General features: G+C 39.7%; 3 protein-coding genes and 1 long non-coding RNA gene across 6 annotated transcripts; 3 read left to right on the top strand and 1 right to left on the bottom strand.

Annotated features, from left to right (window-relative positions):
- The first annotated feature begins 53 nt into the window (after positions 1 to 53).
- On the top strand, positions 54 to 1,803 carry LOC135523647 (parvalbumin, thymic-like). The gene is made up of 4 exons (XM_064950458.1): positions 54 to 243; positions 486 to 618; positions 1,038 to 1,147; positions 1,562 to 1,803. Exons 1-4 carry the CDS (start codon positions 183 to 185, stop codon positions 1,588 to 1,590), a joined length of 333 nt encoding a protein of 110 aa, XP_064806530.1. The 5' UTR covers positions 54 to 182; the 3' UTR covers positions 1,591 to 1,803.
- On the bottom strand, positions 1,584 to 3,119 carry LOC135523649 (uncharacterized). The gene is made up of 2 exons (XR_010452842.1): positions 3,069 to 3,119; positions 1,584 to 2,671 (listed from the first exon to the last, which is right to left on the bottom strand). It is a non-coding gene; the product is annotated as an uncharacterized LOC135523649 (long non-coding RNA).
- LOC135523646 (parvalbumin-2-like) lies at positions 2,721 to 5,446 on the top strand. Of its 3 annotated transcripts, none has more exons than XM_064950455.1 (5): positions 2,721 to 2,864; positions 3,748 to 3,818; positions 3,951 to 4,083; positions 4,845 to 4,954; positions 5,180 to 5,446. In XM_064950455.1, the coding sequence occupies exons 2-5, from the start codon at positions 3,758 to 3,760 to the stop codon at positions 5,203 to 5,205; spliced, it is 330 nt and encodes a 109-aa protein (XP_064806527.1). In that variant the 5' UTR covers positions 2,721 to 2,864; positions 3,748 to 3,757; the 3' UTR covers positions 5,206 to 5,446. The 3 variants fall into 3 exon arrangements, with proteins under 3 accessions (XP_064806527.1, XP_064806529.1, XP_064806526.1); XM_064950457.1 differs by lacking the exon at positions 2,721 to 2,864 and adding an exon at positions 3,228 to 3,306; XM_064950454.1 differs by lacking the exon at positions 2,721 to 2,864 and adding an exon at positions 3,313 to 3,641.
- Positions 5,447 to 9,574: 4,128 nt separating this feature from the next.
- On the top strand, positions 9,575 to 11,931 carry LOC135523648 (parvalbumin beta 2). The gene is made up of 5 exons (XM_064950459.1): positions 9,575 to 9,683; positions 10,466 to 10,529; positions 10,865 to 10,997; positions 11,271 to 11,380; positions 11,525 to 11,931. Exons 2-5 carry the CDS (start codon positions 10,472 to 10,474, stop codon positions 11,548 to 11,550), a joined length of 327 nt encoding a protein of 108 aa, XP_064806531.1. The 5' UTR covers positions 9,575 to 9,683; positions 10,466 to 10,471; the 3' UTR covers positions 11,551 to 11,931.
- The last annotated feature ends 1,919 nt before the right edge of the window (positions 11,932 to 13,850 follow it).

The raw sequence follows: 13,850 nt of genomic DNA, 5'->3' as shown, positions 1-13,850 counted from the left end.
CATCCACGCCCGTTGAACGTCAAGTGGGCCCAAAAGACAGCTGTGTTTGGCAGGGAAACGCTGGTGGTTTCTGACACCATGGCATCATAAGATCGCTCTTACCAGTAGCTTTCTACCTCACCATCAGTTAGGATAGAACCACAAGCTGCTACGTTTCATCACGGTCTCGCTACAGTTTCAGTATGGCTCTCACAGACTTCCTTTCTGCGTCAGATATTACTTCAGCGATCAATGCTTGCAGAGGTATGAATGTATGTTTGCACTTTTGACCTCCACTGTAACTTAATGGTATGAGGAATGTTACAGTAGGTGTGTTGGATTGCCCATAGGGACTCATACATGCCGTTTATTTCTCTCTATATGATTGTGGCTTCACAAATGTGTTTACGTAAAGAAACTGGAAATGCAAGTTATGAGCTATTAATTTCAATCGTCAACGGGTTGTTTGGTCCTTTGTCGTTATGCACTGTCCATTCTGCTTTTAGCAAACGACTCCTTCAGCCCCAAGAAGTTTTTTGCGATGGTGGGCTTGTCCAAGAAGTCTCCCCCTGAGATTGAGAAGATCTTCATGATCCTGGACCAGGACAAGAGTGGCTACATCGAACAGGACGAGCTACAGTTGAGTCTCAATAGTCTCAATATAACACACACGTCTTCTAGGGAACTTGATCCCATGATCAAAATAGCAGCAGATACTAGGCAGATACAAATATTTGTATTTTATTTTGTTTCTCAAAAAAAGTTGCCTAATACAAGGACTTAAGATCCTTTAGAGTTAGATGGATACAACCAAACACACACAACTTCTACTGTACAGTGTACCGCATGTAATACTACTTTTTGTGTTTTGTGTTTCGTTTGTGTGTGTGTGTGTGTGTGTGCGTGTGCGTGTGTGCGTGTGTGTGTGTGTGCGTGCACGTGTGTGTGCATGTGTGTGCATGTGTGTGTGTGTGTGCGTGTGTGTGTGTGTGCGTGTGTGTGTGTGTGCACATGTGTGTGTGTGTGTGTGTGCATGTGTGTGCGTGTGTGTGTGTTAGGCTTTTCCTCCAGAACTTCTCCAAGGGGGCTCGTCCCCTGACAGCGGCTGAGACCAGAGCCTTTCTTCTAGCTGGGGACAAGGATGGGGACGGAAAGATAGGCTGGGACGGTAGGGTTACTAGGCCATCAGGCAGGTTGTTGTTTATTGTCATGAGTCTTGTCCTGGAGGCAGAACTGAGACATTTTGCCTTAGATATGCCAGCTGCAAAGTCAAAATTGTCTATATTGTATTAGGGTTATCAGTGTGGTTAAGTTTATGGTTAAGTTTAGGGTTTGGTTAAAAATCAGATTTTATAACTGTGCCAGCTATTGACCACTCTCCAGAACAAGAACCATGATGAAAAACACTAACCTGCAGTAGCCAGGGTTGGCTGTTATCATTTATGATTCTAATGGCAGTTTAAGGATCACTGGATGAGAAACCCAGTTTGGAAATGTAGTTAGACAGTAATTAAATCTGTATATTCTGCATATTGAACATTAAGAATGAACGCACTGAGAACAGTTTGTGTCTCTCTTTCAGAGTTCTCCAACCTTGTCATGTCTTCATAAAGAGAGGAAGATAAAGAAGAAGTTTATTTTTGACAATCTTGTAGTTTGAAGACAAGCAGTACATGGTCTGTGTGAATCTGCTCAGTGCCTTCTTGGATTGGTCCAGCCTCTGTCTGTCAGTACAAGTAGTGCAATATGCTGTATGCTAGTTTTGACTAAGGAAAATATGATATTGTAAACCAATACAAATAAACAGTCTTTGGCTTAACACTTGGCCTCGCCTGCAGCTGTCTTTCTCTGATGTAAAGTTTATAAATACAGTATATATGGCTTTGACCATAAATATTGTAGCACCTGTTTCACATGACAGTATGTGATGTATCCTAGTCGTGTCCTTGACAGGCTGCTCCTTGCATGAATATGAGCATGTGGCCCAGGGTAAAGAGTCAAGTCAACACAAGTCTATATTCCTCTCATGTGTATCCAACTGCAGTACATCATCCAAACGAAGTCATTTTCTTCTCATGATTATTCATATACAGTATACATGGAAGGCAGACGAGGGATTAGGTTTCTTGCTATAAACGGATAACTTGGGAACCTTTTAACTGTCAAGAAGATAATGTCTATGTTTCTATCAACAACAACAACTTTTAACATGTTTAAAATGAGACTCTTCTAGTATGGAGGTGATTTTATTGTTTACAAATATGACAAGCACAATATCTTCCAGCATAAGAATGATGAATCTATGTAAAATAATAATGAAGTAGTAAATCTAGACCTACATCATATGAATATATAAATTTACATTAAGCTTATACATTTTTTAATGGTTAAAACTATATTGTACAGATAGTTAAACAGTTTGATTTTTATATAAATCATACAAAACAAAATGATCTGATTTGATGGATACTAAATTGTTCATGTCTGTTTATCATCTCACGCTTGCACTATACATTTTCAGAAACACACTGAGGTCACCAAGTGCCACATTGCCCTGATTGCAGATAATGGGTCATATTAAAAAAAAAACGCATTGCAGGCATTTTATCTCCAACATACAGCCGAATGAGAAGATCAGCTCGAAGCCCAAAATGCCCCTCTTGCATTTCACCCCAGGACTGCATGCATATCCCTAGTTGAAAGGATAAAAATAGTACAATTTGACTACTAGACACATTTTTCCAAAAGGAACCCTAAGCATACGGTGTGCGTTACACCTTGAAGGGCGAGGGTATATAATGTGGAAGCTAGGGGAGTATTGCTTCATCCAGCCCTACACTGAGATACAGCAGCCTCCTCGCCACTAATCCACTAATCCTCCAAAGGTGAGTTCCCTCAACCGGACTGATGCTCTAATTTAGGCTACAGACCACCAATGGTTTTCAGCATCAGCAACATGCAAAGATTTTTTCTTTTACTGCCTCCACGGAATACATTCAATAAAAATGAAGAGGGAAACATTTCTATCTGGAGTGCGTTTGGAATTGGAGTTTAAATAAAGCAAAAAAAATTGGACTTAAAGCGCTTACCTGAGAGATGGAGATGGAGGACTTATGCCATGGTTTTGGCGCACGGGAAATGTCAGTTCGAGGACCACTCTGAATGATACTTACTGTCACTGGCAGACATGTCTTACTCAATGTTTCTTTCTTTACCAATGCTTCTCCTCCATCTAAATTGCCATGGACCTTCATGACAGTGAAAGTCCTATGTGAATCTTTCTGTGTGAATAGTTGAGAGACAGAATAGAAACAGACTCCAGAGCTGGTAGGAATAGATGAAAGAGATGATCTGATAAACAGGTCTAGGAGACCTAAAGGTCATAGGTCACAACATACCACTGTATGGGCTTTGGCCTACTGTAGTTTCTTGCGTTGAGGCACTCTGCCTTTGAGCACAGATGAGCTACGTTTGGAATGTAAACCTGTAGGCTCAGATAACATATTACTAATGCTATTTATTATCCATTTAAATCCATTCATTCATTAAACAATTAGTAAATTAACGAAAGAACATTTGGGAAAAGGTCAATCTACATAAATATATATATATATGCCTGAGACAGTTTTCTTGACAATAGATGTGGTTATCAGAGTCAAAAGGTTAGTGGGCCCAAGTATTTTCTGTTGAATATTCATGTTCATGACTTTGAAAATGTCTGTCTCTCTCTTTTTCTCTTCTCTTGCTTTCTCTCTCCCCACTTCTCAGAATCGAAAAAATGGCTTTCAAGGGAATGCTTAAGGACGAGGATATCGCTGCTGCCCTCCAGCATTGCGCAGGTGTGCTGTTCTTAATTGATTTATGACAATCAATGTCAGTTAAAGTGAAAGGGCCCATATTGGCCATGTTTAATCATCCATGAGAAGGCCAGACAGTGATGTTGAAATTACCACTGTGTTTATCCCTCACAGCTGCTGACTCCTTCAACCACAAGGAGTTCTTCGCCAAGGTTGGCTTGTCTGGCAAGTCTACTGAGGATTTGAAGAAAGCCTTCTACTTTGTTGACCAGGACAAGAGTGGCTTCATTGAGGAGGATGAGCTCAAGTAAGTCTCACACTGATCCAGTTGATTCCGTTTTCAAAAGCTAACTTACTGTATTATACAAGGCAACTCATTCCTGAGGAAGGCAGTTAACCCACTGTTCCCCGGGCGCCGAAGACGTGGATGTCGACTAAGGCAGCCCAGTTGATTCAGTTGTCAAAAGCTAACTTACTATACAGTATAAGGCAACACATTCTGTTAATTAATTTGCCAAAAGCTAACTTACTGTACAGTACAACGCAACACCACCCATGAAACTGAAATTAATGCCAGTGCATATCTTCACTATTCCTTGATCTCCACTCACCAAGTCTCATTTCAATTTGATCACATAGGGATACTTAAACACACCCTTCAAATCAAATCACATTTAATTGGTTGCGTGCACATATTTTGCAGATGTTACCTCAGCTGCAGTGAAATGCTTATGTTTCTAGCTCCAACAGTGCGATATACCTAACAATACAAAACAATACACACAAAAAAGAATAGAAATTAAGAAATTAGGAAATATGGGAATGAGCAATGTCAGAGACTGGAATATATATATATTCATATATATCATATGATGGTGTATAAACAGTATGGACAATATATGAATATAAAAGGTGTGTTCAGCAGTAGTTATATAGGATGATCCATGACTACAATACAGGGTATACATATAAAGTGGGTAAAACAGTATGTAAACATGATTAAAGTAACCAGTGATTGATGATTATGTACATAGGGCAGCGGTCTCTAAGGTGCTCCTCTCTCTCCAGGCTGTTCCTCCAGACCTTCTCTGCTGGTGCCAGAGCTCTGACAGATAAAGAAACCAAGGTCTTCCTTGCGGCAGGAGATGCTGATGGTGATGGCATGATTGGAGTTGATGGTAATCAAATCACTTTTACACATTTCTATCAAACAAGCAACTATGTACTTGACCCTATCCAGTTGGCCAAGTAACTGTAACAACAAACCATTTTTAGTAACGTGTAACTACCTTTAAATGCCATGACATGAAGGAAATGAAGATTTTATGAGGATCATTTTTTCCCAACTTCTCATCATGACCTGTCTTGCAATAACTGTTGTTGTTTCTTCCTTGTTTCCACAGAGTTCACCACCTTGGTGAAGGTATAAGTCATCTATTATTGGCTCGGTTTTCATAGAACCACAAGTCTGCTGCTGAGGTTGTCCTGGCTTGCTGCCTGTCAAATACTGCATCTTTTTTATATTCATTTTATTTATGAATGTCACCCCACACTCCCAAAGCGTGTTGACTGTTATGTTTTTTAACTATGTCAGCCGGTGTGCAAAAGTTTACCACCAGACCTTTTGCACTTTTAGAAAATTGAAATAAATTTTCATTTGGATTAACAACGACTTTTGTTTCTAATGGTTTTTCATCTGACATTGAGTGTCACAGTTGAGCAAGTCCTTTGAAGCACTTAAGAAGGAATAAAATGTTAGGCTTATTTAGAATATTGGAGTATACAGGACTGATGCAGCACAGACTAGCTACACCAGGATTCCCATCAGCATTCCTCCACAGGGTACTGAGAAGTAACTGTATATAGTGACCTCTGCGATACATCATGTGAACATATAGGTTCACATAAAGTTAAAACAGGATCCACCTACTGGCACTGCATCTAGGAGACATACATATGTTCAGCTCTGGCACACCTATAGCTGGTTCAGAAAGACATAGATACTGCCAGGGCCTCTTGGAGACAGCTCTTCAGAGGGCTGGCCAGCTGGAGGATCTCTTGCATATGTTCAGTTAGAGCCAGCACATTGCAAAGGCCCCCAGCCAGCTCTTGGCTAGTGTTTCAGAACTCCCATGTTACACCGTTTTTGTTAATGAGGCACATTTATGAACAAGTTTCTTTCCCTCAGCTATCAGACTGAGAAAATGTCATACTCGGTGACATAGAATAAGGCCATTTCTATTTATGTCGCGAGGGAGGGAAAAGTGAACAAATTGCACTCTGAACTTTTACTTGCAGATATTTGTTTACATGTAGAATGTACAGTAAATGTATTTAATTATTTGTATATGCTATTGATGACAAGGTGGGATTTAGTCCAAGGACCACTTCTAAGTGGAGTTTGGAATGTCAGAATGTCAGAATATTTTAATGTCCCACATCAGCTTGGATTCCTTCCTAATTTCAGCTGATAACGGGTTGTCCGTTGTTCTGACACATCCATCTAACAGCAACACTCATGTTAAATAATGGCAGGAATAGATTTAAAAAAGCACATAATCTAAGGGAGAAGATTTAAGGGGGAAACACTTTAATCTTATTTGTGTCAAGGTGGATTCCTCTACCTATCTGTGGGTAAAGGTCAGGGGTTAGCGGTCAAGCCGAACGCACCTGAGGATCAAGGATGGGGAGAGGAGTGACTGACTGATAAAAAGTATTGAATATGTTATTTCTATGTAATTACCATATTCCCATGTAATTCTAGACCTGTTGATTTATGTACCATAAAATATAAACTGATGAGGTTGCCATCGCTAAATCTATTTCAAATGGCCACTACTACTATGGCCAGTACACACACAAAGGTTTGGATAGTCTCTACACAACCATAGAAAAAGAATGGCAACCAACTGCATTCCATAGTTTATCCAGCTGGCCTTCTCAATCAAAAGTAACAAGTGCCACCTCAACAGTGCCACCTGCTGTAGTATGAAACACATAGCACACATGCCAAATCGCACCCTATTCTTTCTATAGTGTACTACTTTTTATCAGGGCCCATAGAACTCTGGTCAAAAATAGTGCACTACTAATTAGTGCCATGTGGGATGTAGACACATTAACCGTGTCACACACGTACTGTATGTATACTCGTATGTGGACTTCTGCATCCCAAATGGCACCATCGAGAGCATTGTTAAAATTGAGTGATGTACGGTACAGTAGCCTAGGTATTGCGTAATGGCTCTCCCCAGATCTGAATGTTTGAATGATGATAGAAGTAGACCTATCACCTTTCACTGTTGTCGTAAATAATAGCATAGCCATACTGAGAAACAGCCTGGAGGGGAGTAGGGGACCTGAAAGGGACCAAAATAACACCAGGCAACCTTCAATTAGACAGAGGTGATGACTGACTCAATCTATCCTTTGTGCCAAATACATTCCTACAGGTGTCCCCTCTTCTCTCCCTTGAGCCACTGATTTAAAAAAATATGTTTATTTTATTATTATTTTACCTTTACTTTAACAGGGAGCCCCATTGAGACCAATGTCTCTTTCGCAAGGTAGCCCTGCATACACACAATTTACAAAATATAATATAATACAAATATACAAAATTACAAACTTTCTCAGGAAAAAAGAGTCACATTCCTCAGCAAAGAGGTCCCCAATTAACATTTTGAACCTCCCAAATGGCACCAGTACATCCAATTGTAGGGAAAGATGTGAAATATAGATTAATAGTTCCGTAAATTATTAGGCCCTAATTAGAATTCAATTAATGATTATTTTTGCCAAATGTGCAATTTGTATATGACAGATAAAATAACTTATACAATTGTATATGACATTTTGGGCTAGATTTGGAATTATTTTGTTATTATGTTTCTTGAGCTTTTATTTTTATTTTCACCATATATAATTTCAAGCATGCACTTGCTGATTTACTCAGCTCTAAAGAGCTGTTAAGTTATTGAATGCACTTGTTAAAGTTTCAATGCTGTCATTTCCGTCTCAATATCAAACCATTTATGGATAGCAATTAAGTACCTTACTGTAATTGTTTTCAATTAAAATGGACAAAAAGAAAGAAAAATTGCTTCTTAGCTAGGAGCAATTTCTCAAGCAGGACTGTTTGGACTGTCTGGGAGTGGTCTGACTGGGGAGGGGGAAACTGAAAACAAGCTGTTATTGGTAGAGAGGTTTGGAACTCTTTCTTATTAGTCTATTAGCTCATTTGTCACCTGGTGATGTCACCAGGCAGGCCAAAACACAATCCCACTAAAACAGGCTGAAATTTCAGGCGTTCTTTTCAAACAGCTTTTACACTAAAAGGGCATTATCATAATTTTCACAATTTCATAGTATTAGTCCAACCTTATAGTGTGGCAAAATATTTAAAACAGAGAACTCTTCAGGATTGGTGGGTCCGCTGCGGGACGGTTGAGCTAACGTAGGCTAATGCGATTAGCATGAGGTTGTAAGTAACAAGAACATTTCCCAGGACATAGACTTATCTGATACTGGCAGAAAGCATAACTTCTTGTTAATCTAACTGCACTGTCCAATTTACAGTAGCTATTACAGTGAAAGAATACCATGCTATTGTTTGAGGATAGTGCACAATTTTGAGGATGAAAAATTATTAATAAACAAATTAGGCACATTTGGGCAGTCTTGATACAAAAATTTTGAACAGAAATGCAACAGTTCATTGATTCAGTCTAAAACTTTGCACATACACTGCTACCATCTAGTGGCCAAAGTCTAAATTGCACCTGGGCTGGAATAATACATTTCAAAGATGATGGTAACAAAAAAAATATAAAAAAGGGTTGTTTTTTTCTTTGTATTATCTTTTACCAGATCGAATGTGTTATATTCTCCTACATTCCTTTCACATTTCCACAAACCTAAAAGGGTTTCCTTTCAAATGGTACCAAGAAATTGCATATCCTTGCTTCAGGGCCTGAGCTACAGGCAGTTAGATTTGGGTTTGTCATTTTAGGCGAACATTTTCAAAAAGGGGCCACCCTTAAGAGGTTTAAATGGTGTTTAGCTTTTTCAATAACAAAACAAAAACACTTTCAATGTTTTTAAATGATTTAACATGAAGACACATCAGCCCTATTATAATTAGTCTTTCAAGTAATTCAAGTGTTTGTTTTCTTCCGCAGCGTAATACAGCACCTTACACCTATGGTCATAAATCATGGGCTCTACTTTTGTTAGACAGATACATGCACAACAACTCATTCCAGACATTTTGCGCGTGCCAATTACGCATTGAGACGGAGCAACTCAGTCGTAAATTAGGCCTATGAACTGTTAAACTTGATAGCTGTTGATGGATTTTGTAAAACAGACCGTAAAACATAAATAAATGCCCAAATAAGTATTTCACTGTTGTTAGTCTACAACTGTTACGACGCATGTGACAAATACAATTTGATTTGAAATCAAAACATTTTTATATATGTATATATATGAAAGTCGAAGCCAACAAAAGATGCAGAAACATCTGCGTATGAAGTCAAGTTTTCAATAACTACAAATCTAATTTACCTAATATTGTCATCAGTATGGATTTTCACACAATATAAATCTGCATCAGCGGCAAATCTATGTCATCTATACCAGCGAATATTATTAGCCCGATTTAATATTAAGCACTTTTGCAAACAAGTACCATTTAAGCATCTTCCTGTATGTAGATATAAATAGGAAGGACACTGACTACTGGACACATTTTCAACCAACTGCTTTGCATGCGGTGTCTATTACATTTTGCCTCATATTTCGGGTGAGTAGGGTATATAAGGTCGAGGGCTTGGGCAGGGGGGCTTACACCAGTTGGCAGAATCATCTTTGCGAATCCACTCAAGCGTTAAAGCCAAACCTGAGGTGAGTCTGTTGCAGATGGATGAATCTTCGTCTTGTCATGTCGACAACATCTTGCATGTATCTTCAACCCTTCGGCTTTACTACATCTTGCTATGGAACGGAACATGATGGAAGCATCTCAATTAAAGAAACGCAGGACACGTTTTTTTTGCCTTTGGAATAATCAAGGAACCAAATGGAATGACTAGGCTACATCATTGGGATGATATATCATTCACTGCCTGCAAATCCAGGTTTTGGAATAGAGGACTGTCCATCCTGATGCTCTCTGTTGTGTGAACCTATCCTAACCAAAATATCAAAAACTAAGCAAAATAACTAACATTAACCAAAAGAACCAAAACTAACCAAAAGATCCAAAACTAACTAAAACTAACCAAAATAACCAAAACTGAGCAAAAGAATCAAAACTAACTCAAACGAACCAAAAGAACCAACACTAACCAAAAGAACCAACTCTAACTAATAGGATCCAAAACTACCCAAAATAACCCAAAATAACTCAAATAACTAAAACTAAACAAAATAATAGAACTTGTTTTTCAGATGTTAATAACAGCACAATAACTATGTTAACTACAACAACTATGTTATTACCATTTATATTATTAGGAAATGCAATGGTTTAATATAGGGTGGTTCAATCTTCCAAATATCCAACTCTGATAAAGGACAGAGACTCAGCATAATGAAATCAGGCTTTGCGGTTGCTGTACAGAAGCAGGTGATGAACAGAAAAACATTTGCTTCGCTGTAACTGATCTTCTCTGCTGTTTCCCCAGCTAAACATGTCCTTCGCCGGTCTTAACGATGCTGATGTTGCTGCAGCCCTTGCTGCTTGCACAGGTAAACCTCTTATAGATGCCTCAGTTCATTTTCTACTCTCTCTCCCTATTGTAGGATCTCTGTGTTTGTGGGCAAGATTGTATATAGCAGGCTTCTTTCATTGTTGTGGTTGTTGAGGAGAGAGATGAGAGGGATATAGCACAGAAAAGAGTGGCTAGACCGGAATATTGAACCGTTGCCTCCAGGAGAGTGTGGTCCAGTCTGGGGGCAGTAGCTCAACCACTAGACTAGCCATGGGGAAGCGGGCACAGCCCTGGCACAGCAGTATTGTTGAGTATATTTGTAACTGTGAAATCCTCTGACAGCATTTTAATGGATAACTGATCTCCCCACAGCTGCTGACTCCTTCAACCACAAGGCTTTCTTCGCCAAGGTTGGCCTGGCCGGCAAGTCCAACGATGATGTAAAGAAGGCCTTCTACGTCATTGACCAGGACAAGAGTGGCTTCATTGAGGAGGATGAGCTCAAGTAAGGACCCCTCTGATATTACACTCATCATATAACACCTTTGATCATGTTTCTTAAATTGAATGTTCCCTTTATAGGGCTTGACTGATTGTTAAGTGTGGGGGCAAAAAAGGACGTCACTTTAAACGTACCCCTCTGTAGAGAACGGGGTGCCTATTTCTGTCTCAGCAAAATAGAGTCCCCTCCCCCAAAATATGAGTAGAGCAAGAAAGCATCAGCATAGTCTGTGGTTACAGTCTTTGCTTATTGCCTGTTTGTTCTGTATCCATCCAGGCTGTTCCTGCAGAACTTCTCTGCCTCTGCCAGAGCTCTGACTGACGCTGAGACCAAGGCTTTCCTGGCTGACGGGGACAAGGATGGTGATGGCATGATTGGAGTTGATGGTGAGGATTATTCCTTTTTGGAATTTGGGAATGTTATTTCAAGTCTTCGCAATCTCAGTTGAAATTGAAAATGAAATGTTGAATAATAAATTATTGAATCATTCATATTATTTATACAAAAAAATGGTGTGTTCACTTTTGCAGAGTTCGCTGCCATGATCAAGGGATAAATGAAGACCTGACCAACACCTCTTGATCTGAAGGAACAACTTGACCCAAGACATCCCCCTTTTCATCTTAACACTTTTATACACGTGACTGTTACTGTGTCTGAAATGACACCCTTTCCCAGGCATAATGCAATACCTTTTCCCAGAGCTGATGGGCAAAAGTAGTGCACTATATTGGGAACAGGGGGTCATATCAGACACAGCCTGTGACTGTCTACCCATAGTGCATCTTTCTGTCCACTATGAATGTAAATGTAGCGTGGCTGTGTCTCTCCCCTGTCCTCATTCATTTGAGTTTTGCTTTAGTGTCCAATCAATGATGCACTTTTTGGGAAATGGACGTCAGACGATATATAGAAAAGAATAAACGTTCTTTTTCAATATGGTGTCTCATCTTTTCTTTACAGTTTGCTTTCATGTTCAGTACCACTCCACATGAGAGTATCTACTTAGACTAGAGGGGAATTTTGTCATCACCTGACCCACTTGAATAAACCAGCACAGTTCGGGTCAGTAGGATGGTGCGAAGAGGGTATATTGTTAAGCATCCTCTTACATGATAAATAGCAGCTATTTATCATCAAACATATCAACACATAGTAACTAAGATGAGGAGATGAGAGATTAATGGTTGTCCATTGATTTTCTTTTGAGAACTGGAACAGTCATGTGTCATATAGTAACTAACATTAAGTGGTTATACCTCCAGCCATGTATATTTCTGAGTCACTAAGACAGAATATATCTTCCCTGTAACCCAGTGGTTAACCTGGTCAAAGGTTGCTGAGTGCCGATAGAGAGCGTCTCTCTATCACAGGTGGGATTGGAAATTCACATTTTACAGCGGCACCTGTGCACAAACCCCACCGTCCTTCGATCCACGACTGCCATTCATGAGTTTTGGCAAGATACATTTTTTCCCCCTCCTCTTGTTCATCAGTAATAATTCCATGGCAGTTGTAATCAGTTGCCAGCCTGGCTGACACGACCCAAGTGACCACACAGGAAGAGCTGTGACTTACTCGTCTTTACAGGAGGCTGTTTATTAATGCAATATTCACTCAGAAATTGAGCAAAAGCATTGATTAGTTCTCTCAAATGTATTTTTCTTCTGGTGTGTTTGAGACCCCTTGTTGTTTGGATTTGAAAATCCAACAGTAGTAATGGAAGGGGGCGGCACTCTGGGGTTGGGTGGGGCTGTGCCTGTGGCTGCATGAGTGTGAAAGTCCAGAGGAGAACCAACCTGTAAAAGCACAGCCCCCTTAATTATCAATGTATCGTACCGACAACTGAAGTCAGGAGGACTTTGAGGTAGGTGTCAGCCAGACTAATCAGTTGCAAGAGAAAGATTCAATCCAATGTCCATAAACTAAGCCAATCTCCTTGAGAGGTAAATTCTAACCTAGTCAAAAGTTCCTGATAGCCACTTTACAGCTGGGATTGCAAATGAAATGTCCATAAACGCATGCAAAACATAACTTTCCAGACGCTATCTTTGCCCATTTATTACCAGCAAAGATTTTTTTTTAAACCGTCTGCAACAATTTCATACAGGCAGATATAATTACTAGGCTCTCCATACATTTGCCAAAGACGGTGGATTATAAAGATGATGCAAAAAGGCCTTTTACCATTGAAAGAATTGGTCACAGTTCTGGTCTATTTCTACCATGCACTAACCAGAAAAACGGCCTATGGAATGTAACACTTTTTCTATCATCTTTGCCTGTGCCATAGACATAGTTAGAGGATGCAACATTGTGGTCGTGTTCCCCAGCTCTAACGTTGCATGCATCATCCAATGGTTGTGTGCAACGTCATCGGCTGTGCCATCGGGATTGCTATAACATATGATGTGGTTAGCTGATATCATTTACATTACATTTAAGTCATTTAGCAGACGCTCTTATCCAGAGCGACTTACAAATTGGATATGTAAAATACCTATCCAGGTGTTGCAAGATCTGGCATTCGTGAGCAACCTCTGGGCATTGGAACATGTTCTATATCTGTCCCGTTATGGCGTCTGTGAGAGCATGGGCAGCGCTATTAGGACCATCTCCATTTTGAAACAGTCAATTATTTTTTTCTACTACTTCTATGTTGGTAAACAAACTGAAAGGGTATATACTGCCACCTGGAGAGTGTTTTTGGAACAGTTATAAAGCCAAGGTTGCAGTTATGGAATGATTGCTCACGAGTGTAATTCATTGGCTGATTTCTCCTGGTGAACTGAATGGCATTGTATGATCCTTCTTTAACCCATAAGAAGTCCCACCCAGTTGAGTACTTCAAAATGG

The sequence above is a fragment of the Oncorhynchus masou genome, chromosome 31 (assembly GCF_036934945.1).
Source record: "Oncorhynchus masou masou isolate Uvic2021 chromosome 31, UVic_Omas_1.1, whole genome shotgun sequence".
NCBI lineage: Eukaryota > Metazoa > Chordata > Actinopteri > Salmoniformes > Salmonidae > Oncorhynchus > Oncorhynchus masou.
This window is presented reverse-complemented; position numbering and strand designations above follow the sequence as displayed.

Excerpts from the sequence above, each read along its gene's own strand:
- LOC135523647 (XM_064950458.1), top strand. The coding sequence starts at position 183 with ATGGCTCTCACAGACTTCCTTTCTGCGTCAGATATTACTTCAGCGATC. Across the intron at positions 244-485 it reads AGCGATCAATGCTTGCAGAG|CAAACGACTCCTTCAGCCCC; the intron begins GTATGAATGTAT and ends TTCTGCTTTTAG. Across the intron at positions 1,148-1,561 it reads CGGAAAGATAGGCTGGGACG|AGTTCTCCAACCTTGTCATG; the intron begins GTAGGGTTACTA and ends TCTCTCTTTCAG.
- LOC135523646 (XM_064950454.1), top strand. The coding sequence starts at position 3,592 with ATGCCTGAGACAGTTTTCTTGACAATAGATGTGGTTATCAGAGTCAAA. Across the intron at positions 3,642-3,747 it reads GTGGTTATCAGAGTCAAAAG|AATCGAAAAAATGGCTTTCA; the intron begins GTTAGTGGGCCC and ends CCCACTTCTCAG. Across the intron at positions 4,955-5,179 it reads TGGCATGATTGGAGTTGATG|AGTTCACCACCTTGGTGAAG; the intron begins GTAATCAAATCA and ends TTGTTTCCACAG.
- LOC135523648 (XM_064950459.1), top strand. The coding sequence starts at position 10,472 with ATGTCCTTCGCCGGTCTTAACGATGCTGATGTTGCTGCAGCCCTTGCT. Across the intron at positions 10,998-11,270 it reads ATTGAGGAGGATGAGCTCAA|GCTGTTCCTGCAGAACTTCT; the intron begins GTAAGGACCCCT and ends GTATCCATCCAG. Across the intron at positions 11,381-11,524 it reads TGGCATGATTGGAGTTGATG|AGTTCGCTGCCATGATCAAG; the intron begins GTGAGGATTATT and ends TCACTTTTGCAG.